Below are 25,671 nucleotides of genomic sequence, written 5' to 3' on the forward strand. Positions count from 1 at the left end.
GGGTACTGTAAGGAGGCCTATGATGGCCGAGACTACATCGCCCTGAATGACAACATTTGCTGTCAGATTTATTGATGACAGCCATTCTGAGAAGGGCTATCTCAAGGCACTTTTTTCGTTTTCATTTTTATTTCATTCTTTTACATGGATGAGTGTTTTGCCTGTACATGTGCATGTGCACTATATGTGTGCCTGGTGAGTATCCTAGGCTCAGACGACGGAGTCAGATTCCTGGGACCTGAGTTACATACAGTGCACCTAACCTAGGTCCTCTGCAAGACCATCAAGTGTTCTTAATCTGACCCAACTCTTCAGCCCCGTAAAGTAATTTTAATCTGCATTTTCAAAAAAATTAAAGGTACTGAACACACTAAAAATAGTTAGTGGCCATTTATGATTTTTGTTTTATTAAGATAACTGTCTCTTAGTTGATTGGCAATGGTAAGTTCCTTGGTATTTCGTTTCTGCAGTTCTCTGTAAACTGAGGACTCTAGTCCTTGTCTACAGTTCAGCTGGTACAGGTTTCCTCCTGTTGTGGCTTCTGGTCACTCTGCTGACTGTGTCCTGTGCTGTGAAGAGACTTTATTTTCATGCTGATGCATGGCCTGTTTAGTTAGCTGATATTGTCCTATTCTGATGCTCTTGTCTATCCCAGCATCTGGAAGGGTTTCCCCTAGGTTGTCTTCTTGAGGTTTGGGTGATTCAAGTTTGAACTTAATAAGGTCTTTGCTCTGTTTCAAGTTTACTTTTGTACAAGGTGAAAGGTGAGAATCTAAATTCATCTTCTCAGGCAGAAAAACAGTGTTGCAGCAGCATGTGTACAATGGGATCTTTTTCCAATGTGTGTTTTGCATTCTTTGTCTAAAATTAAGCATGCATACCTTTGTCATCTTGTTTCCAGGATCTCTGTCCTATCCCTTAGTCTCCCGTCCGTTTTATGTCAGTTCCAGGCCGTCTTTGTCACCATAGCTCTAGTCTAATTTGAGGTTGGGATTGTAACACCTGAACATTGTTTGTCATCTGTACAAATTCTTGTCTTTTCTATAAAGCTATGAAATACATCAGTTTTAATAATATTGCTTTAAATCTATATGATAATTTTGGATCTATGGCAAATTTACTGCATGTACATCTGCCAGACCAGAACATGGATTGTCTTTCCATCTCTAACATTCTTTTCTTTGATTTCCTGTGTCAGTATCTTGAAGTTTTCATTTTAGAGTTGTTTCACTGCTTTGCTTAGAAACATCTCTAAACACTTTATCCTGGTGGAGTGACTTTGAATGTTGTACTTTTCCTAAGTTCATTTTTGAGAAATTCACTACTGCATATGTGAAGGCAACTTTTTTATTGATTTATGTATCTGGCAACTATAAGTGTTTATTAGATCCAAGAATGTCTCTATGGACTCAACAGGGTCTTTTAAGTAAAGAATCATGTTGTCTGGAAATAGTGTGACTTCTTCCTTCCCTATTTTGATCCCTTTATGCCTATCTTCTGTCTAATTCTGATAGCTTATATAAAATCATCACTGTGTCAAATAGGATGGTGGAGAGTGGAGAGTGTGCACCTTTGTCTCCTTCCTGGCTTTAGAGGAAACTCTGAGTGTCTCTCCTTGTGACATTATATCCACCTGTCTCCCTCTCTCTCCCATATGGGAGGTGAAAAGTTCTATTGGGTGTCCTGACCCTTTTTCAGGCACTGACTCTCCCAGGCTCACCCTAATCCTAGGACAGTTCAGAGTGTGTCTCCTGAGGGAAGGAGAGATCCCTGAAATGACCAAGGCAGTTAATGTTCTGTCTGCAGTCCTGTGTGGGACACAGCCTTGCTCAGGTTCAGTTCTCTGCCCATACTCAAGGTCTCTCGAGTCTGACATCAGTGATGCTGAATCCCTCAGTCTTACCCAGTCAGGACAGAAGCCCCTTTATCCTGATGTGACACTTAGAGTTTATGACCCTGGGCTCTTTCACCCATATCTTCAATTTCCCTAAGATAAAATTATCCAGAACATGTAGCCAAAAGTTTCTCGGGTCATGCCTGGCCCTGTGGTGGGACCAATCTTCCCACCCACGGTCCTGCAGTCACTTATAAAATAATCACTCAGAGGCTTATATTAATTAAAAAATGTGTGACCTATGGCTTTAGCTTCTTGCTAGCTAGCTCTGTCATCTTAAATTAACTCTTTTCTATAAATCTGTATGTTCCACGTGGCCATGGTGTTACCGGTCTGCTGTGATCTTGTTCTCCTTTGGTGGCAACGGGCCAGCGTCTCTCCCGACTCTACCCTTCCTCTCTGTATCTCTGCTTGGATTTCCCACCTGGCTGTAACCTTTCTTGCCATAAGCCAACACAGCTTGATTTATTATCCAATGGGAGTCACACATATTCACAGCCTACAGAAAGGCATCCCACAGCAAGAATCCTGTGTCTAAGCTATAGGAGATTTTCATCGCTTCTTCATCCCATTTCTGACCCTTTCCAGGTTGTTCACAGGGACCCTGCTGGAGTCTCCAGGAAGAATGCCAAATGCCTGAGCTTTCCAACTCTTCTTCTGACACCCACCAGAGACACATGTGACCCATCACCCCAGATCTCAAGGTGATGTCACCCTGAGGTGCTGGGCCCTGGGATTCTACCCTGCTGACATCACCCTGATCTGGAAGAGGGATAAGGAGGAACAGACACAGGACATGGAGCTTGTGGAGACCAGACCTGCAGGGAATGGGACCTTCCAGAAGTGGGCAGCTGTGCTGGTGCCTTTTGGAGAGGAGCTGAAATACACATGCCATGTGCAGCATGAGGGTCTGCCTGAGCCCCTCACCCTGAGGTGGGGTAAGTAGAGCTTTGGGTGCAAATGGGACTAAGATAGCTGGAGCCTTCTACAGACCCTGGGCAGAGTCAGGCCTGAGAGCTGGAACCATGACCCTCACCTTCCCATCCTTTCCTTTTCTTTCCTAGAGCCTCCTCAGTCCTTCCCCATCATGACCATTGTTGGTGCTGTCCTTGGAGCTGTGCTGATCTTAGGTTTTATCATTGGAGGTGTTATGATGTGGATGAGGAAGAACACAGGTATGGAAGGGCAGGGTCTGGTTTTTTGTTTTTGTTGTTGTTATTATTGTTGTTTGTTTGGTTGATTTGTTTTTTTTTTGTTTGTTTGTTTCTTCTTGTTGTTATAATTTAGCAGGTTCAGAAGGGTGCATTGTGAATGTGAAGCAACACACACACACACACCCATGTGCACACCCATGCCTATCTCTGGGTCTGCATGCTGACAATCACTTTACTGTAAAGCACTTGGAAAATGAAGAACACATTCATAACCCTGATGATGGAGGTGATGGGGGCATGATTCTCAGAGATCAGAGGCCAGAGGAGAATGTTCCTGCTAGGACAGACCTCCAGACTGGCATTGGTTCATTTCCTGCATACCTCCTTCCCAATGCCTCCTGACCCAACTGTGGTCTGCACTCACGATTCTGAAAGCTTGCTGAGGACCAGGACTTCCCTGGTCTCTCACAGCTTTTCTTCTCACAGGAGGAATAGGATGCTATATTACTGCTGGAGGTCAGTATGTGAGGGAAGAATTATCTCTGAATAGGGATAGAAGCCGAGCTGATAGTTTCTTGTAGGGCCCTGGCCCCATTTTGGGTAGCTGTTGCCTTGCTTGCTGACCTTGACCTTGATGTCCTCCCTGTGCTAATTCCCTGCAAGTTTCCAAGCTCCTGAATGCTTAAGGGAGGTTCCTTGTTTGTGTATCCTGCATATTGGGCATTAACAGCTTAGATGCAAGATTGTAAACATTAGTAGTGAACTGCTACCCTCTGGGGTTCATCCATTGTGCTGTAAGCCTGTATTTAAGGTTTCCTCCCTCTTTCTTTCTATCTTTCTTTCTTTTTTTTTTTTTTTTTTTTTTTTTTTTGGTTTTTCGAGGCAGAGTTTGTCTGTGTAGCTTTGTGCCTTTCCTGGAACTCACTTGGTAGCCCGAGCTGGCCTCAAACTCACAGAGATCAGCCTGCCTCTGCCTCCCCAGTGCTGGGATTAAAGGCATGCACCACCACCACCCGGCTCCTCCCTCTTTCAATAAACAGCATTCGGCATTCTGCTGAGGCGAATGACCCGCTGTCTCTTGTCTCTGTTTTCCGATCCACAGCCCCTTGCCCGGACAAGGTGAACAGGTGGTGGTAGCCGGGCTTTATTGCTACAGTTTCACCTCCAGCCCCACTTGTCAGGTCATTTCTTCTGCAGGCAGGGACAGTGCCTAGAGCTCTGTCTTGTATCTGGAGGCTTGAAAAGGTGACACCCTAGGGCCTGGGATTGGGGCTGAGGCAAGGAGGAGAGGACTGGGTCCCAGGGCCTCTGGTACTTAGACCTCTCAGTGAGTGGTGGGCCTTTGAGAGGTCTTTCTATTGACTTTCTTGACTCTTGTTCTTTATCTCAGAACAGCTGCCCGTGGGACTGAGGGACTAGTTCTGACTTAAGAACCAATGATTCTCATTCTTAAGTTTTTCCTGTGCATCAATGTGACTCACTGGGAAGCCCAGCCCTTTCCACCAGGACCTTGTCCCTGCACTGCCTGTGTTCCCTTCCACACCCAACCTTCCCGGTCCAGCAGACAGAAGGGGACATCTCCATCCTGTCACCTCCATGCTGCCCTGAGCTGCAGCCCCTGACTTCCCACTGAAAATAAGAACCTGAATGTGAACTTGATGTTCATGTCCTTGACCTGAAAGATGGCAGGTTAAATTAATGGAGAGAATTCTTTTTTTTTTAAGATTTATTTATTTATTATGTATACAGCATGTATGACTGCAGGCCAGAGGAGGGCACCAGATCTCATTACAGATGGTTGTGAGCCACAATGTGGTTGCTGGGAACTGAACTCAGGACCTCTAGAAGAACAGTCAGTGCTCTTAACCTCTGAGCCATCTCTCCAGCCCAATGGAGAGAATTCTTAAACTGTGATCGAGAAAAAAATGGCAGCACGGAGAACCTTCCAGAATCCATGTTTTCTGTGCTGTGTGTCAGGGGGACAGGAGGAGTCTGTGGGAGCTGAGTGAGGATGGGGCTGTGCCAGGGGGATCTCAGTCCATGTGTGAATTGCTGTGGTCAGTCCTCAGCTATGTCCTCCTGGGCTCTTGTCCTTGTCACTTAGCATAACCACGTGCTGACAGACTCTGGTCACAGGACACAGGGGTGTCCCCAGCCCTGTCCTGTCCAGGATTGTGAGCAGCCAGGGCTGCAGTGTAAGGCCTGCCTGGCCTCAGTCCTGGCTGTAGCTTTTCAACCATCCTTCCTGTTTATTTCTTCTCTTCTTAGTTGTGTGGAGGACTAACCCTGTGTCATTCCTGTGAGTGGTGCCTGTCTCACTCTCCTGTGAGTGTGACCACAGTAACTGTGTTTCCTGTCTCTGTTCCAACAAGACCCTGCACTCAGGAGGTGAACTTCAGTCTCCTGAGCTCCTGCCTCCTTCCAGAGCTGTGGCCTGGAGTTTCTCCCCCTCACCCAATCTCTCAGAATCTAATGCTTGTGTGTAGGATCAGCAGAAAGGATTGATCCTCAGGGTCAGGTCCTGCTGGGACTGTGTTCTGCTCTGCTCCACTCCCTCTACCTCCCTGGCCTTGGGAATCCTGGTGCAGCCTCTGATGGTAACTCTGTAAGTCATCAGCAGAGTCTACTAGTGTGTGCAGGTAGGAAACAGTAACTTTGGTAATATTGGGATCCGCAGGCAACTCCAAAAAGGGGTAGAGCTTTCTACATAGTATATCTAAGTACAACTGAGAAGCTTAATGCGACAGTGAAGAATTCAATGGACAGTGGCGGTGAACACCTTTAATCTAGGCACTCCAGAACCTCTCTCTCCCTCTTGCTCTCTGACTCATTCTCAGGCTCTCCCACGCTCCATCTGGCTCTGAGGAAATCGGCCGCTGTGTCATGAGCAGTCTGCAGAGCTTCCTAGTTAAGTAGCAGAGGATTCTAGGGAGTTTCAGCAAGAACTGGAGCCCTTTACCACAGCAGCCAGAGCCTGGAAACCGGTAACAATGCGCGGTTCACACCCACAAGTGGGTGGAGAGATCCCGGACAGCCAACCAGCGACAGACGCACATGGGCACCTGTTATGAAATTCAGACGGGCTGCCTGACGACGGGCTCCAGATCTGAGGACGATGGAGTCAGGCACGCGCACGCTGCTCCTGCTGCTGGTGGCCGCCCTGTCCCTGACCGGGACCCGCGTGGGTGAGTGCGGGGTCGGGAGGGAAACGGACTCTGCGGGGAGGGCGGGGGCGGCCCCGGGGAAGCCGCGTCCCCGCGCCGCCCAGCCAGACCCTCCCGCCCTTCTCCACCGCGTCCCGAGCCCCGCGCCCTGCTCCCCTCCCGGCCCGGGAAGGTCGGGGTCTCACCGCGTGCCGCCCCCAGGCTCGCACTCGCTGCGGTATTTCTACACCATCGTGTCCCGGCCCGGCCTCGCGGAGCCCCGGTTCATCATTGTCGGCTACGTGGATGACACGCAGTTCGTGCGCTACGACAGCGATACGGAGACTCCGAGGATGGAGCCGCTGGCGCCTTGGGTGGAGCTGGAGGGACCAGAGTATTGGGAGAGGGAAACACAGAAAGCCAAGATCACCCAGCAGACTTTCCGAAGGAACCTGAGGGCCCTGTCCAGCTACTACAACCATAGCCATGAAGGTGAGTGACCGCGAGTCGGAAGTCTTAACTCCTCCAATTCTCCAAGGACAGACCCAGTGACCCCTGGTGCCAAGTCCGAAGTTCTGCCCAAGACACAGACTGGGAGCTGGTTTCCTATTCAGTTTAGAGAAGGCAGTGGGTGGGTGAGGCCGTGGAGCAGAGCTGACCGCGGGGATGGGAACAGGCTCTCACACCATCCAGGTGATATCTGGCTGTGATGTGGATTCAAACGGACGCCTCCTCCGTGGATATGAACAATTCGCCTATGATGGCCGCGATTACATCTCCCTGAACCAGGACCTGAGAACGTGGACAGCTGCGGACAGGGTGGCCCAGATTACCCGGCTGGAGTTGGAGCAGGCTGGTGAGGCAGAGAGATACAGGCCTACCTGGAGGGCGAGTGCATAGAAAGGCTCTGCAGATACCTGGAGAATGGGACCACTAACCTGCGCGCAGGTGCGTGGGGTCTAGGGCAGCTCTTCAGTCTGCCCTTGGGTTGGGCTTAGTCCTGAGGAAGAAGAGACCTGTCTGCTGGGGTAATGCCCCTGCCTCTTCATTCGTTTATTTTTTTTTAAACTTTATTACAAAAGAAAAAATAAAACACTCCAGAATTAACCAGAACGAGTCTATACCTCTCAGCGAACTTCTATAGTTAGAGCAGCCATTCTGAACCTGTGTATGTTTGCAGTGGACTTTACATGTTCATGTCAAATATATTTTTATTCACTTATTCAGAATCAACACACAAAAAAACTATGAAAGATTTAGAACTAGAAAATAATTATATTTATAACTTGTTTCATAACTCAAGTCCATTACCTACATTTAGTTCTTCCTCTTCCTTCAGTATTTGGCCTTTCCTGTTGGCTTTTTTTGTGATTTTACACTGTGTCCACTTGTACATTTGTTTACATTGATGGCTAAATCCAGCTTATGAGGAAAAACAGTGTGACCACTTGGGAGGGTTGTTTTGTTTTGTTGTTTGTTTGTTTTAGATTAGGGTGGTTTTTCTGTTGTTGTTCCCCGCCCCCCAAATCAGGGTTTCTCTGTGTAGCCCTGGAAGTCATTCTAGACAAGAGACAAGGCTGGTCTCCTGAACTCATAGAGATCCACCTGCCTCTGCCTCCACAGTGCTGGGCTTAAAGGCGTTCCCCACCATGCCTGGTGTTTAGTTTTTTTTTCTTTAAGAAAACTGTCTATTCAGTTCCCTCACCCACTTGTTCAATGGCGAGTTCCTTGGTATTTAGTTTCTGAGGTTCTCTGTAAATTAAGGACACTAGTCCCTTGTACAGGTTTCCTCCTATTGTGGCTTCTGGTCACTCTGCTGATTGTGTACTATGCTGTGAAGAGGTTTTATTTTCATGCGGATGCACGGCCTCTGGTATTGCCCTATTCTGAGGCTCTGGTCTACCCTAAGTTGTCTTCCTGAAGTTTAGGTGTTTCAAGGTTGAACTTTATAAGGTCTTTGCTCCGGTGACTTTATCTTTGTAGAAGGTAAAAGATGAAGCAAGACTTTAAGGCCAGTACATAGAAGGCAGAGAAAAATGGATCTCTGTGAGCTGGAGGCCAGCCTGGTCTACTGAGTTCCAGAAAGAGAGAGAGAGAGAGAGAGAGAGAGAGAGAGAGAGAGAGAGAGAGAGAGAGAGAGAGAAGGAAAGGAGGGAGGAAGGAAAGGGAGGGAGGGAAGGAAGGAGGGAAAGACAGGTAAAACTCTTCTCAGGTAGAAACCTAGTGTTGCAGCATCATTTGCACAATGGGATCTTTTTTCCAATGTGTGTTTCACATTCTTTGTCTAAAACAAGTGTGCATAGTTTTTCATTTTATTTCTGGGATCTTTATTCTATTCCTTTGATTTTCCTGTCTCTTTCTGCCACTTCCAGGCTGTCTTGGTCACTATAACTCTGGTATAATTTGAGGTTGGGATTGTAACACCTCCAGCAGTGTTCTTAGTCCTTAAGAATGTTTGACTATTTGTGGTCTTTTGTGATTCCATATGATTTCTTTTTTCTAAACATGTGAAATATATAGAATTTTGATAACATTACATTAAACCTGTACATTAAAATTGGTAGTGTGGCCATTGTCACAGTGTTAGCTCTGGCAGTCCAGGGCATGGATTGTCTTTCCATCCTCTAACATTGTCTTCTGTGATTTCCTGTGTCAGTATCTTGAAGTTTTCATTGCAGAGTTGTTCCATGTCTTTGGTTACATGTATCCTGAAACACTTAATTCTGTTGGAGTTACTTTGAATGTTGCACATTTCCTATTTCTTTTTCTGAAAGTGCACTGTTGGCATGAATGAAGGATACTTTTTATATTGATTTTGTAAATGGAAACCATAAGTGTTTATTAGGTCCAAGAGTTTTCCAGTAGACTCAATGGGGTCATTTAAGAAAAGGATTGTGTTATTCGGAAGCAGTGATAGTTTGACTTCTTCCTTTCCTATTTTGTTCCCTTTTATGCCTTTCTCTTGTGTAATTGTAATAGCTGAGCCTTCAAACACCATAGCAGATAGAGTGGAGAGTGGACACCCTCACCTCATTCCTGGTTTTAGAAGAAACACTCAGTTTCTCTGCATTGGATATAATGTTGCACCATCACCCTGCTCTTGCATGTGGGACAGGGAGAGCATTACTGGATTTCTTTTATGTACTTTGTTTCTTTCTTTGGTATTTTTTTATGGCATCTCTCTCTGTAGTCCGGGGTGCCGTATAACTTATTATGTAGACCAGCATTGGCTCAAACTCAAGAATTCATCTGCTTCTGCTGGTATTAAAGATGTGTGCCACAATGCACAGCCACACATGAGATTTCTGACTAGATTTGGCTCTCCCAGGGCTTACCCTCCTCTCAGGACAGTTCAAGTCTTTCTTAATGTGGAAGGAGAGATCTCTGAAACAACCCCAATTCCTTCATTCTACAGCTCATTGTGCACCCTACAATTTCAGCTATTGGAGTCTGACTGCAGTGATGCTAGATTTCTCAGCCTCATCCAGTCAGGAGCAGAAGTCATTTTTTCCTATTGGATGACTAGAGTCTCCTACCCTAGGCTCTTTTATCCAGATTCTAGAACTTTACAATGAAAAGATTATCCAGGATCCTTTGGAATCCTATGGGGGATTTTTACATCTCCATCATCCTATTTCTGACCCTTCTCAGGACCGGCTCATGTGCATCCCTAGAGTTCCCAGGATGAATGCAAAACACCTGAGCTTTACAACTTTTCTCAGTCCCACCAGAGACACATGTGACCCATCACCCCAGACCTGAAGGAAATGCCACACTGAGATGCTGGGCCCTGGGATTCTACCCTGCTGATATCACCCTGACCTGGAAGAAGGATGAGGAGGAACAGACACAGGACATGGAGCTTGTGGAGACCAGGCCTGCAGGGGATGGAACCTTCCAGAAGTGGGCATCTCTGGTGGTGCCTTCTGGGGATGAGCAGAGATACACATGCCATGTGCAGCATGAGGGTCTGCCTGAGCCCCTCACCCTGAGATGGGGTAAGGAAGGAGAGGGTGTAGAGCTGGGGTCAGAAAAGCTGGAGCCTTCTGCAGACCCTGAGCAGTGTCAGGGGTGAGGTCATGTCCCCCACTTTCTTTTCCTTCCCTTCCCTTCCCTTCCCTTCCCTTCCCTTCCCTTCCCTTCCCTTCCCTTCCCTTCCCTTCCCTTCCCTTCCCTTCCCTTCCCTTTCCAGAGCCTCCTCAGTCCACTGTCCTCATCATGGCAATCATTGCTGTTCTGCTTCTCCTTGGAGCTGTGATCATTGGAGCTGTGGTGGCTGTTGTGAGGAAGAGGAGGAGAAACACAGGTAGGAAAGGGCAGGTCTGGTTCTCTCTCAGCCCTTTTAGAAGTGTGCTTTTTTGTTTGTTTTTTGTTTGTTTGTTTGTTTTTTGTTTGTTTGTTTTAGTTTTTTGAGACAGGGTTTCTCTGTGTAACTTTTGCGGTTCCTGGAACTCGCTTTGGAGACCAGGCTGGCCTCGAACTCACAGAGATCAGCCTGCCTCTGCCTCCCAAGTGCTGGGATTAAAGGCATGCACCACCAACGCCCAGCTGTGCTCTGCTGTTTTAATGGGAAACATCCACATCCGCTTTGCTACTGTCACTAGCCTTGATCTGCTGTCAGAGTTCTGGAATCTTCCTAGGGTTGGGGTCCTCTCTGGTCTCTCATGGTTTTTTTCTCACAGGTGGAAAAGGAGGAGACTATGCTCCATCTCCAGGTAAGTGTGTAGGCAGGATTGTCCCTGAGGCTCTTGGGGTGGAGCTAGAGCTGGTGGGGAGCCCAGCCAGCCCATAATTCCTCCTCCAGCCACATCCTCTCAGTCTTCTGAGTGTGCCTTGTTACTTCTTCTGCAGACATGTACAGTTCCCAGAGCTCCGACTTGTCCCTGGAGAATGGAAAAGGTGACACCCTGGTGTAGATGTAACCAACCGTCTTATTAAATAAGAAACACAGAACCAATGCAAAGAAGAAGGTCAAGAGATCAGAGCTAAGACCTTACCCACCTGCTGCAGCTAGCCTCTTAAGCCAAGAGACCTCTCTGAAAGTGAACTACTTCCTGTCTGTTTGTCTTTATATAGACTTGCTGTTCTGCTTTCTCATTGGTTGTAAACACAACCACATGACTGCCTTGTCACTGCCTGTGTGTACAGAACTCCAGAGGTCTTCTATGGTTGGTATTGGGATTAAAGGCGTGTGTCTCCAATGCTGGCTGTATCCTTGAACACACAGAGATCTACCTAGCTCTGCCTACCAAGTGCTGGGATTAAAGGCGTACGCCACCACTGCCCACCAATTGCTATGGCTCTAATAGCTCTGACCCTCAGGCAACTTTATTTATTAACATACAATTAAAATCACATTTCAGTACAATTAAAATATCAAATTTCCCCTTTTCTATTTTAATAAAAAGGAAAAAGTTTATAACTAACAAAAGAAAAACTATATACAAAAGTACAATAACTATATACAATATATACAAGTAATAAATACCTAAACGATGTCTAGTCCATTTGTATTTGACAAATTCAGAGAAAATAATTCCATTATCTATCCTATTTTGGTAAGTCCAAAATGTATCTAATTCACTTTCTAGCCTAATTTATCTTCAACTATAACTAACTAATCTTCAACTCCCTCAGAGACCCAAGAAGGAAATAATATTTGCTAACAAAAATAAAAACAGGAAGTGCATGCAAGCAACTTCCAAAAAATTTGTGAGTTGACAGAAACAGCCAGCTGCCTAGACAGTCACCTGAGGTTTCTCCGCAGTGTTGGGGCATCATGTTCAGCCTATAGGCTTAGCGTATCTGACAGACTCATTTGTGAAGTAGGATGTACACAAGGTCAACAGTTCAACCTCACATTGGGTGAGAGCAGTCCATGTACCAGAAACACCTGAATTCCACTAGCATCATGTCATGATTCAGGATTTTAAATTCTGGAAATTGTTGATGGTTTTTGAATTCAGCTGTCCATTCTTCTTGGCTGTGTATATGTGGCTTCATCTCAGCATCCCATTCTTCTCCACATCCCTCTATTAAATGCCAGTCTACTATTGAGAGGCTTGAGCTTAGTTACTCTTCAAGAATAACTGTTTCAACTGCTGTTCCACTGCACATCAGAAGCCATCAGCCCACTGCCTGTTCAGCTGCCTTTGAAGAAAAGGGCACTGTACCTTTTCCGGATTGTGAAGGCCACTTCAGGGATGGTGCCATATTGTCCTGGCTTCAGAAGATGCCTTTTAATAAAGTCATAACAACACTTGTTTGGGCAAGAATCGGTAGTCCTTTGTTTCATGTCCTGTCTGTCCATTTTGTCCTGTTGATTCAAGGATACTTTGTTGTCCAGTGGCTAACTTTTGCCACAATGAAAGTTAACCCCATATACAGTTTCTTCAATGCCCATATTTTCTCTGAAGTAGATTGGTACTGCCAGGAGCCGACATGTCTCATAGTCATAACAAAAAAAAATTTTCTAAGTTATTAAAACATTTTAAATGCCATATTCTGTAGATCTCTGAAGGGTTTGAAGATGACCTATCTATCTAAAATATATCTGCTCAATCTTGAAAACATACCTAATATGACTACAAGTTCAAGTGTAATGTCTAACTACTAACTTTCATTTCTTTATATCCTAATAGTTGGTAATAATAACATTCAAGGATCAGAAAATTGCATTACATTGTTAGATGAATGGTATAAGTACAATTAGAAATATATCATATAGCATTTTCTAACAATATCAATTTCAATATATAATTTGTATATAATATAAAACAATCCAATCCAATGTAAAGTATTTTAACTAGTAATTGTCTTTTTCTTTTCTTTCTTTTTTTTTTTAAAAAAAACAAGAACCTTAAATCTAATCTCCTTTGCTTAGCCTTTTTCCTAACCCTTGACAACTTGTAACCAACCCCCTAAACAATGAAAATTATCCAGACCCAAAACCCATTAAAAAGACCAAAAAACCACCCACCCCACACCACCTCTTTGGGAATGTGGGCGTCATATTCTTAAAATTGCTTCCTGCAGGGTATGGGCCAAGTTATCTTTATCCTGAAAAAAAATTTTTTAGGTTAATTGTCAAATTCTAGAAAAGGTAACTATATCCTTCATTATCCAGTCTGTGTATAATGCCAAAGTTCAGGGTTTATCTCAAGTCCTTATTCAAGTAGTCTTTGAGACTGGATCATCTCAGCTATCCCTCTCAAAATTGCTCTGAGCACTTGTAGTTCAAAGCTGATCTGTAGATGATGTTTGTCAGCTTAATGATATTATTATTGTCCACGTGGAATTGTTATTGTTGTGGGGCCCCATCTTCTTTCTGGAAACTTCAGTTGATGTTAGGCCTGGCCGTGATTTCCTGCAGAAAACTGATAAGAGACTCGAACACAAAGACGTATATATGCAGCTAATTGAAGCCTTTTTTCTTTCTAGAATTAGTTAGTACTCTATATGACTATTCATATCTTAACAAAGTTTAAAATGTATATATATCTATATATTAATCTTGTAAATTTTGATATAAAATTCATACTTTAAGAAAAGTTTAAAGAATCAGAATAGAATCAAAGAGTTGAGATTAGTAATAGAATAGTCCCTTAATTAATTTGGCTTTTCTCCTGTCCCATAGCAGAAGATGGCTCTTTTATTCTGGCATGATACAGGGAGTTTGCATTTTCCTTTTAACAACATGCTTGAGTTTAAAGAAGGAGAGAGCCATTCTCAAACTCCAAAGTCAGCTTTAAATTTTAATTGAACTGGAACTATTAGAAGAACAATAGTGTTAAATCTTTAGAGAAGTGCAGAAACAAACATTTAGGAAGACTTATAAAAATTTTTAGATGATAAACCCATACACCACTTCACTCTGTTTCCTGGGATAGATGATTTGTCCCTTTTCTTCAGTTGTCTCATTTGTCCTGTGTTCTTCAGATTCCTTAACCTTCATTCTCCTAAAAGACAAAAACAAAAGACTAATTTTGGGGATGTTCCTTTTTGGCAAGTTATTATCTGATTAAATGAAAAGGCATGTGTTACTGGTATAAGTTAGTTTAAATTGTATGTTCATGCTGGTTGATGAACTATCACCTCCTCTAATTAAGAGGTCTCTCTTGTTCAAATCGAACCTTTATCAATTTTGATGGTACCCACAGCTTATCTTCTCCTGTAGAAACAAAAGCAAAACCTCGTCCCCAACGTAACACATACCCTGGTTTCCATTCTGAGGTCAGCACATCCTTAAAGTATATAGGTTGATTTAATTCTGTAGTTTTTTCTATTATCCAATGTCTCTCTGAAGCTGTTGTTCCTTACTCATTGGCATTGAGAAAATTCAAAGTTAATAGAGCATTATGCAGTCTATTTCTAGGGGTTTTTGTTACCCCTTTCTGTTTATTTAGCATATCCTTTAGAGTTCTGTTTGATCTTTCTATAACTGCTTGACCTGTGGGATTATGTGGTATACCAGTAATATGCTTTATATTGTAAGAAGCAAAAAAATGTTTCATTTTAACAGAGACATATGATGGAGCATTGTCAGTTTTGATTTGTGCAGGTATAGCCATGATGGCCATAACTTCTAGCAAATGAGTGATTACAGAATCAGCTTTTTCAGAACTCAAAGCAGTTGTCCATTGAAATCCTGAATAAGCCGGGCAGTGGTGGTGCACGCCTTTAATCCCAGCACTCGGGAGGCAGAGCCAGGCGGATCTCTGTGAGTTCGAGGCCAGCCTGGGCTACCAAGTGAGCTCCAGGAAAGGCGCAAAGCTACGCAGAGAAACCCTGTTTCAGGGGAAAAAAAAAAAAAAAAAAAAAAAACGAAATCCTGAATAAGTATCGATGGTGTGGTGTACATATTTCATATTCCAAATTCAGCAAAGTGAAACACATCCATCTGCCAGATTTCATTCCTCTGAGTACCCTTTGGGTTACATCCTGCTGGTAATGGCGTTTGATTGTAGAAGGAACAAGTAGGACATTTCCTTACAATTTCCTTGGCTTGTTGCCACCATTAACGGTTTTGATGTTTTCTGTTTTCCCTCCTGGCACCGCTGCTCTGCATGGATCCAGCCACGTGTTTCCTAGTTCCCCTGACTGGGTCTTGAGTGTCCTTCCTGCACCTCCTTCAGATGCTCCATGAGCCTGTGTACGTGGTTGGCATGGAGATGCAGACTGGTCAGGTCCCCTGTGCTGCCCCTTCCACTGGGAATCCTGTCCACTAGTGCCTCCCGCAGTGTAAGCAGAGCCCTGTGCAGTTCTTCTTGTCGGGTCAGCTCTGCCCGAGTCCTGGAAACCCAAGGCAGGCTGGAGCACAGAGCTGTGTGTCAAATGCTGCCTTCCTCCACCCCAGCCCTCCCAGCAGAGACCCACCTTCTTTAGTTTTGCAGTGTGGAGTATTCTTAAGCATCTTAGCAGAAACATCCAAGCGTCACAGATGGCAAGTCCACCAACAGCACCCATGCAACATTCAAAGACACCACCCCTGTTAGAGGAAGGCACTTTGTATGAAATGAAGCAGCCTCTTCTATGAAATACCATATTCTTTTTAAAGAATGTATGACAGGGATAGGCTGGGGTGAACCTTGCCTGTCATGGGCAGAACACTTGCCTACCATTTGTGAGATCCTGGGTCCATTGCCAGGCAGAAAAAGAAGATGCTAAATGATGTAGATGCCTTCTTGGATATGGGCCTGATATAAATATATTAGCAAACATTTTCTCAAAGTTGAACAAGAACCTATCACATTAGCTTTTTATTAAAGATTCATTTTTGTTTTATGTGTATCATTGTTTTGCCTGCACATATGTATGTGCACTCTGTGTGTGCTGTGTGTGGAGTCCAGAGGAAGGTGTCAGATCCCTTGAATCTGAAGTGATGGTTATGACCCACCATGTGGGAACTAGGAACCAAACCCAGGTCCTTTGCAAGAGCAGTAAGTGATCTTAGCTACTGAGCCACCTCTGCAGCCCACCAGTATTTATTCATTGATAAAAATGTCTTTTCTGAACATTTAAACTTCCTTGGGAGAACTGGAGAATTTTAGAAACCTATCACTTCGTTTTTTTGTTTGTTTTTGTCGGGGGCAGGACTGAAGAGATGCTTAGTAGGTAAATTACCTCCACTGTCTGCATTGCTCTGGGCATTCTGGTTTCCAAATCCCCACTGCAACTCCTCACTAAGCTCTGTCTGCAGCTCTCTGGGGCTTTTCCAGTCCAAAGTTCCTAACTCTTCCACATTCTTGCTACAACCAGTTCCAAGGGCCTAAGAACCACATAGGCAGGTTTATCACATCACTGACCCATTCCGGTATTAAATGTCTGCATTATTAGTGTTCTCACTGCTGTTAGCAGATACCCAACAAGAAGACTTAAGAGAAGAAAGGCCGATTTTGCCCAGTCCCAGGAATTCAGCCCACCAGGGAGGGGGCAGCATGGTGGCAGGTACAGGAGGTGGCTGTACATTGCAGTACCATCAGGAACTCGGGGGGTTGAGTTCTTTGCCCAGCTTGCTCTTTCTCCTCTGACCACTGCTTGTGGAAGATGCCACACCTATTCCCACCTCAATAACCTAATCTGGAGCCTCTCTCACAGACAGGAGATTTGTGTCCTAGGTGATTACAGACCCCTCCGCCCCCTCCATCCTGTCTTCTTTTCAAGGTGTCTCTTTCCTCTGTTCCTCTACTAGAGGTATGCCCTTTGACCATGCTTGTTTTTCTCCTTTCCCAGGAGGAACATCAATTTGCAACCAGCTCAGGCTACACTCCAAGAGCCTGTTTCAAACATTAATTGATTAATTAAATCGATTAAGCCTCAAAAATGATCCATTATTAAGTAGCACATTGGAAGATAGACCCCATAGTGTTTGTTTCAAATGGAATCTCTCCCTCCCTCCCTCCCTCTCACCCTCCCTCCCTCTCGCTCTCTCTCTCTCCTCTCTCTCTCTCTCCCTCCCTCCCACCTCTGTTTTTTAATTTTTTTTAATTTTATGTACAGAAGTATTTTACCCACATGAAGACAAGTCTATCACATGCCTGTACTGCCCAGGGATGCCAGAAGAGGGAGTCAGACGTCCTGGAACTGGATGACAGGCAGTTGTGAGCTGCTGCAAGTTCTCTCAGTTGCTGAGCTCTCTCTGCAGCCTCAGAGCCAGTGGTTTTCATAGAGCAGAACACAAACATTCAATGATAGAATCACCTTGTAATTAACCACCTAGTAACTACCACTTGGGTAGTTAGAATATAATATCTAAGATTACATGAAACAAAGAATTAAGAAGACTCCTCCCACAGACTGGGGAGATGGCTCAGCTGTCAAGAACACATATCCAGATCTTACAAAGAACCTGGGGTTGGTTCCCAGCGCTCACATGGCGCTCACACTCACCAATAACTCCAGCTCCAGGAAATCTGTCCTCCTCGGGCACTGCACTCCTATATTCACACACAAAACCACACGAACATAATTTAAAAATAAATTAAATGATCTAAAACTTACACAGACTGCACTAAGACTCAGAGAAACGATGTACCCAAGAGGCATGAGTGCCAGACAACATGGGTCTGGTTAAAATCCCAAGTCCTGTCATGGCTCTGACTGCATTTTCTTTAATAAAGATGCCGGGTTAGTTCCCAGCACTGGTTGTCATATGCACAGTATCGCTTTGTCTCTCAGCCCTGATCTGGTTCTTCTCACTGCACACAAGTAACGCACTCACAATTCTCATTCCTGTAGGACACCTAGTTTCTGGGGAAGCTGTTGACCAGAGTTTCCAGGTCCAGCAGTCAACAGGAACAAAGTCCACATTCATCACAGACCCAGAGTGAGGACTGTGCCTCTGTCACTTTGGTCCAGCTGCTGGCTAGGCCATAGTTCTGACCCAGAACCAGCTGAGAGTAAGGGGTGGGAGGGAAAGGACTCTGAGGGAAGGAGCAGGGCGCCAGGAGGGTGCAGTACCCTGTCAGCTTATCTTAGAGGCCCTGATCCCTCCTGTCTCCCGCCTTCACCTGGATGCCTGGGCAAGGAGGAGGGTCAGGGTCTCACAGCTTGCCTCCTGCAGGCTCGCACTAGCTGAGGTATTTCCACACTGCCTCATTCCGCCCCGCCTCTGGGAGTCCGGTTCATCACTACAGCGATGACATGTCGTGCTTGCGCTTCCACAGTGATTCGGAGACTCCGAGAATGGAGCTGTGAGCGCCGTGAGTGGAGTGGAACAGGAGGAACTCAAGTATTGGGGGGGGGGGGTCAGAAACACCACAGGGAAGAACTTCAGATGGAACCTGAAGACCCTGCTTGGCTACTACAGAGTGACTAAGGTGAGTGACCGTGGCCCGGATCACAGACACGACCCCTGAATCTCCCCTGGGACAGGAGTGGGTCATCTTGACCCGCTGGGTCGAAGTTTCATCCAAACATATGCCCAGACCCTCAAACAGGAAAGACCCCGCAGAGTTTCGCATAAGTTTTCATTGAATTTCTGTTTCTGAAAATTTCAGATTATGGACTGACAGCGGGGCACGGCGGCCACAAGGTGGCGCTGACCACCTGGTCCTCACCAGATCCTCTCTTGCTCCAGTGGATGTATGGCTGAGACCTGGGGCCAGATGGGCGCCTGCTCTGCACCTAGTCAGGAGGCCTAAGATAGCCAGTGCTACATCTCCGTGAAGGTGGACATTTGCTGTCAGATTTATTGATGACAGCCATTCTGACTGGGCTGAAGGCTATCTCTAAGCAGTTTTTTCGTTTTCATTTTTATTTCATTCTTTCACATGGATGAGTGTTTTGCCTGTACGTGTGCGTGTGCACTACATGTGTGCCTGGTGAGATTCCTAGGCTCAGAAGAGTGAGTCAGATTCCCTGGGACCTGAGTTACATACAGTGCATCTAACCCAGGTCCTCTGCAAGAGCATCAAGTCCTCTTAACCTCTGACCCAACTCTTCAGCCCCGTAAAGTAGTTTTAATCTGCATTTTCATATAAGCTAGAGGTACTGAACATACTAAAAATAGTTAGTAACCATTTATGTCTTTTTTTCTTTTATTAGAATAACTGTCTATTCAGTTCTCTTGACCATGAAATGATTGACATTGTTCCTTAGTATGTAGTTTCTGCAGCTCTCTGTAAACTGAGGACTCTAGTCCCTTGTCTGCAGCTGGTACAGGTTTCCTCCTGTTGTGGCTTCTGGTCACTTTGCTGACTGTGTCCTGTGTTGTGAAAAGACTTTATTTTCATGCACATATATGGCCTTATTAGTTCCTGTGGTATTGTCCTATTCCAAGGCTCTTGTCTACCCCAGGATCTGGAAGGATTTCCCCCAGGTTGTCTTCTTGAAGTTTGGGTCTTTCAAGGTTGAACTTAATAAGGTCTTTGCTCTATTTCAAGTTTACTTTTGTACAAGGTGAAAGGGGAGAATCTAAATTCATCTTCTCAGGCAGAAAAACAGTGTTGCGGCATCATGTGTAGAATGGGATCTTTTTTCCAATGTGTGTTTTGCATTCTTTGTCTAAATTAAGTATGCATACCTTTGTCATCTTGTTTCCAGGATCTCTGTCCTATCCCTTAGTCTCCAGTCCGTTTTATGTCAGTTCCAGGCCATCTTTGTCACCATAGCTCTGGTATAATTTGAGGTTGGGATTGTAACACCTGAACATTGTTTGTCATCTGTACAGATTCTTGTCTGTTTCCTAAAGCTATGAAATACATCGGTTTTAGGAAAATTGCTTTAAATCTACATAATGATGTTGGTAGTTTGGGCATTTTCACAACATTAACTCTGCCAGTCCAGGACATAGATTGTCTTTCCATCCTCTAACGTTCTCTTCTGTGATTTCCTGTATCAGTATCTTAAAGTTTTCATTGTGGAGTCCTTATATGTCTTTGGTAAGATATGTCCCTAAATACTTTAGTCTACAGCAGGTAATTTGAATGCTGTGTTTTCTCTAATTTCATTCCCTGAGAGTACACTGTTGGTATAAATGAAAGCAACTTTTTTATATTGATTCTGTATTCTGCAATGATAAGTGTTTATTAGGTCCAAGAGTTTTCCAGTAGAATAAACAGGGTCTTTTAAGTAAAGAAACATTAGTCTGGGAATAGGGATAGTTTGATTCCTTCCTTTCCTATTTTGACTCCTTTTATGTTTTTTCTAGTCTAATTGTAATAACTGAGACTTCAAACACTGTATCAGATAAAGAGAGTGGAGACTGAATACTCTTGTCTCATTTCTGATTTGAGAGGAAACAACAGGTGTCTCTGCATTGGGCATAATGTTCCAGCCCTCAGAAGAAGAGGAGGAACAGCACTCTTGGGTTTCTTTCTTTCTTTCTTTCTTTCTTTCTTTCTTTCTTTCTTTCTTTCTTCTTCCTTCCTTTCTTTCTTTCTTTCTTCTTCTTTCCTCTTCTTTCTCTTCTTCTTCTTCTTCTTTCTTCTTCTTCTTCTTCTTCTTCTTCTTCTTCTTCTTCTTCTTCTTCTTCTTCTTCTTCTTCTTCTATAAGGCATCTCTCTATGTAGTCCTAAATAGCCTACAACTCTCTATGGAGACCAATCTGGCCTCATATTCAGACATCCACCAGTCTCTGCCACCTAAGTGTTTAGGTTAAAGGTATGTGCCACAATGCCTGGCCACTCCTGGGTTTCTTGACAAGAGAGTCATTCTTGGGATTCACACTTTTCACAAGACAGTTCATATAGTCTGTCTCAATGTGGAAGGAGAGAAGATGTCTGAAACCACCCTAGTTCCTTCATTCTGTAGCCCATTGGGCACCATGTCCTCTCTCAGACCCAGTTCTCTACAAACACACACACACACACACACACACACACACACACACACACACACAGTCACTGGAGTCAGACTGCAGTGATGCAGAGTCACACAGCCCCACTCAGTCAGGAGCAGAAGTCCCTTTTTCCTGATGGGGCACCTAGAGCTCACTGACCCTGGGCTCTTTCACCCAGATTCTAGAACATCACAATGAAAAGATTTTCCAAGCAGGTCTAATGGACCTTGCTGGAGGCCCCAGGAAGAATACAAAACACCTGAACTTTCCAACTCTTCTCCTCAAATCCACCAGAGACACATGTGACCCATCACCCCAGATCTCAAGGTGATGTCACACTCGGGGGCTGAGCCCTGGGATTCTACCCTGCTGACATCACCCTGACCTGGAAGAGAGATGAGGAAGAGCAGACATGGGACAAGGAGCTTGTGGAGACAGCCCTGCAGGGGATGGGATCTTCCAGAAGTGGGCAGTTGTGGTGGGAGAGGAGAGAAATACACATGCCATGTGGACGATGAGTGCCTGCCTGAGCCCCTCACCCTGAGATGGGGCAGGAAAGTATGGATGCAAAGCTGGGTCAGGAAAAGCTGAAGCCTTCTGCAGACCCTGGGCAGATCCTGTCTTGATAGGTGGGGCCATGAGCCTCACTTTCCATTCTCTTCTCCTCCACTCCCAGGGCCTCCTCAGTCCATCCCCATCATGACCATTGTTGGTGCTGTCCTTGGAGCTGTGGTGGATCTTAGGTTTTATCATGGTTGGACTCATGATGTGGGTGAGGAAGAACACAGGTATGGAAGTGGCAGGGTCTGAAGTAATATTTTTATTGAGTACCTTCAAGAAATGTGCATAGTGAATGGGAACACACACACACACACACACACACACACACACACACACACACACACACTTGGGGGGCAGGTCCTGAACCCAGGTTGTGGCAGACCCTGGCACTCTGGGGTGTTCATGACCTGCTCACTCTACTCCCCTGATGAAGGAAACATGGCTCTTGCTCTAGGGCTCTGTGTGTTGTGTGTGTGTGTGTGTGTGTGTGTGTGTGTGTGTGTGTGTCTGTGTGTCTCTCTCTGTCTCTGTCTCTGTCTCTCTCTACCTCTCTCTACCTCTCTGTACCTCTCCCCACCCTCTCTCTCTCACTTCTGACTCTGAGGAAGTCAGTTGCTGTGTCCATAGCAGTCTCAAAAGAGACCCTGAGTTCTAGAAGAGGAATCCTAGGACAGTCAGCAGGAACCTGGGACCTTTCCAGCTGCCCTGTGAGGAAACCAAATCTCACGGGACCCCAGCACTGATGAACAAAGTATTCAAAACATTTTATTACAATTTTAAGTGTTCTTGGCAAAGTCTTGCTCCCCAGGGGAGATCGGGTATGGGGAAGCACAGAGCTGGAGATTCCCCTGGTCCCAGGTTTCAATTCTCCAGCTCCTGTGTCAGGTCCTTCTGCCTGGACACTGATGACAAGTTTCCTGTTCTCACCCACATTGGGTGTCCAGATCCTGAGTAATCAACAGCGTCCTTGTTCATGGCTGCTGGATAGAAATTCCAACCACCAGCACCACCGCCTACAATTCAGACGCCCCAGATCTGAGACCAGAAGATGATCCATCACATGCTGTTCCTGCTGCTGGCAGCCGCCCTGGCCCCGACCCGGACCCGCGCGGGTGAGTGCGGGGTCGGGAGGGAAACGACTCTGCGGGGAGGGCGGGGGCGGCCCCGGGGAAGCCGCGTCCCCGCGTCGCCCAGCCAGACCCTCCCGCCCTTCTCCACCGCGTCCCGAGCCCCGCGCCCTGCTCCCCTCCCGGCCCGCGCACCCGCCCGGGGTCCCGGGAGGAGGGTCGGGGTCTCACCGCGCGCCGCCCCCAGGCTCGCACTCCATGCGGTATTTCCACACCATCGTGTCCCGGCCCGGCCTCGGGGAGCCCCGGTTCATCTCTGTCGGCTACGTGGACGACACGCAGTTCGTGCGCTTCGACAGCGACGCGGAGACTCCGAGGATGGAGCCGCGGGCGCCGTGGGTGGAGAAGGTGGAGCCGGAATATTGGGAGGAGAACACACAGAGAGCCAAGGGCCATGAGCAGACTTTCCGAGTGAACCTGAGGACCGCGCTCCGCTACTACAACCAGAGCGAGGGCGGTGAGTGATGCGGGTCGGAGGTCACGACCCCTCCACGTCCTTTATACCTACTGGAATCGCTCCGTGTCCCAATGTGGGAGCCTCAGATACTCTGGACCAGAGAGCCTCCAACCGGAACCTACTTTTACTTACAGTTAAGGGGAGTCCGCTGGTGGGCCGGGCCCGGTTGACCAGGGGGCGGCGAGGGTGGGCGGAGCTGACCGCGGGGTCCCCGCAGGCTCTCACACCATCCAGCTCATGTACGGTTGTCAAGTGGGGTCGGACGGGCGCCTCCTCCGCGGATATGATCAGTACGCCTACGACGGCCGCGATTACATCGCCCTGAACGACGACCTGACGACGTGGACACGGCGGCGCAAGTGGGAGCAGGGTGGTGTTACAGAGAGACGGAGGGCCTACCTGGAGGGCGAGTGCGTGGAGTGGCTGCACAGATACCTGGAGATCGGGAAGGACGCGCTGCTGCGCATAGGTGCAGGGCCGCGGGCAGCTCCTCCCTCTGTCTCTGGCTGGGCTCAGTCCTGAGGAAAAAGAAACCCCTCAGCTGGGGTCATGCCCCTGTCTTTTCTTGGTTTTAATTTTTTTTAACTTTATTACAAAAAAGACACACCCTGAAATTAACCAGAACAAAGGCTATACACCTCAGTGAATTTCTCTACAGTTAGAGGAGCCATGAACTTGTGCAGACTCACTTTGGATTTTACACATTCGATATCAATATAATTCATGCACTTATCGGACACCAACACGCAAAAAGAAGGAAAATGGAAGAAAGAAAATCCATGACAGAGATAGAAATAGAAAACAATTAGCTTTATAACCTGCTTCATAACTCAAGTCCATTACCTGCATTCACTCCTTTCTCATCCCCAGTATTTAGCCTTTCTTGTTCTTTTTTGGTCCTGTTAGAGTATACACATATCTACACTTGTTTACATATATTCATATGTGGTTGGCTATATCCCCCATATGAGGAAAAACAATGTAGTTTTTCTTTCTGAAATTGTGTGACCTCTCTTAATAGTATACATGTTGTGATGACATTGTTTAGAGCCCAATAGTATTCCATTTTATATGTGTACCAAATTCCAATTCTCTGCTCATCTGTTGATGGAATAAATCCAATACTTTACTCTAGTGAATAAATCAACAATAACCATGGGGTGTAATATCTCACCGTAGGACGTGGACTTCTACCCAGGAATAAAAATGCTGGGTCACATGGTAGTTCTATTTTAAATTTTTTAAAGAAATGTCCAATATGATTTCCACAACGTCTGTATTAATTTGAAACCCTTCAGCAGTGAATGTTTCCCCTCTCCACATGCCCTCCAGCATTTTCTTTTCTGTCAAATTTGTTGGTCACTGGGCTGAAAGGCTATCTCAAAGCAGTTTAAATTTTCATTTTATTTCATTCTTTTATGTGGATGAGAGTCTTGCCTGCATGTGTGGATGTGCACCACGTGTGTGCCTGGTGTCTGGGGTTAGAAGAGGGTGTCAGATTCCCTGAGACTGGAGTTACATACAGGGCATCTAACCTAGGTCCCCTGCAAGAGCATCAAGTCCTCTTAACCTCTGACCCAACTCTCCAGCCCCCTAAAGTAGATTTAATCTGCATTTTCGTGAAGGCTAGAGGTACTGAACACACTGAAAATACGGGCTATTAGTGGTTTTCTCTTTTATTAGGATAACTGTCTATTCAGTACTCTCCGCATGAGTTGACAATGTTAATTCCTTGGTATGTAGTTTGTGCAGTTCTCTGTAATCTGAGGACTCTAGTCCCTTGTCTGCAGTCCAGCTGGTACAGGTTTCCTCCTGTTGAGGCTTCTGGTCACTCTGCTGACTGTGTCCTGTGCTGGGAAGAGACTTTATTTTCATGCAGATATATGGCCTAATTACATCCTCTGGTAGTGTCCTATTCTGAGGCTCTTGTCTACCCCAGGATCTGGAAGGGTTTCCCGTAGGTTGTCTTCTTGAGGTTTGGGTCTTTCAAATTTGGAATTTAAAAAGTCTTCGCTCTGTTTCAAGTTTACTTTTGTACAAGGTGAAAGGGGAGAATCTAAATTCATCTTCTCAGGCAGAAAAACAGTGTTGCAGCAGCATGTGTAGAATGGGATCTTTTTTCCAACTTGTTCTTAGTGTTCTTCGTCTAAAATTGAGCATGTATAACTTTGTCATATTGTTTCCAGGATCTCTGTCCTATGCCTTAGTCTCCGTCTGTTTTATGTCAGTTCCAGGCCGTCTTTGTCACGACAGCTCTAGTCTAATTGGAGGTTGGGATTGTAACACCTGAACATTGTTTGTCATCTGTACAGATTCTTGTCTTTTTCCTAAAGCTATGAAATACATCAGTTTTGGGAATATTGCTTTAAATCCATAATATAATGTCTGTAGTGTGGCCATTTTCACAACATTAACTCTGCCAGTCCAGGGCATGGATTGTTTTTCCATCCTCTAACATTCTCTTCTGTGATTTCCTGTGTCAGTATCTTGAAGTTTTCATTGTAGAGTTCTTCCATTTCTTTGGTTAGAGATATCTCTAAACCCTTGATTCTGGTG

General features: G+C 45.6%; 2 protein-coding genes and 1 long non-coding RNA gene across 3 annotated transcripts in view; 2 read left to right on the forward strand and 1 right to left on the reverse strand.

Moving 5' to 3' along the window:
* The window catches only part of LOC114688817 (H-2 class I histocompatibility antigen, D-37 alpha chain-like), a 56,746-nt gene that overhangs the window by 28,802 nt on the left and 2,273 nt on the right, over positions 1 to 25,671 (forward strand). The window contains exon 6 of the mRNA XM_037201788.1: positions 2,959 to 3,069. Coding sequence (XP_037057683.1) covers positions 2,959 to 3,069 — 111 coding nt within the window. The remainder of the gene's footprint in view (positions 1 to 2,958; positions 3,070 to 25,671) is intronic.
* Positions 5,864 to 11,175, forward strand: LOC114688816 (H-2 class I histocompatibility antigen, K-B alpha chain-like). Its single transcript, XM_037201793.1, is given in 8 exon segments — positions 5,864 to 6,233; positions 6,414 to 6,683; positions 6,868 to 7,056; positions 7,059 to 7,139; positions 9,914 to 10,189; positions 10,384 to 10,497; positions 10,874 to 10,906; positions 11,043 to 11,175. Coding segments are annotated over 8 exon segments (1,098 nt in total). The 5' UTR covers positions 5,864 to 6,163; the 3' UTR covers positions 11,108 to 11,175.
* On the reverse strand, positions 22,274 to 22,920 carry LOC119087148. Its single transcript, XR_005090584.1, has 2 exons — positions 22,830 to 22,920; positions 22,274 to 22,544 (listed from the first exon to the last, which is right to left on the reverse strand). It is a non-coding gene; the product is annotated as an uncharacterized LOC119087148 (long non-coding RNA).

This window comes from Peromyscus leucopus, unplaced genomic scaffold, assembly GCF_004664715.2.
Source record: "Peromyscus leucopus breed LL Stock unplaced genomic scaffold, UCI_PerLeu_2.1 scaffold_1436, whole genome shotgun sequence".
Classification (NCBI taxonomy): domain Eukaryota; kingdom Metazoa; phylum Chordata; class Mammalia; order Rodentia; family Cricetidae; genus Peromyscus; species Peromyscus leucopus.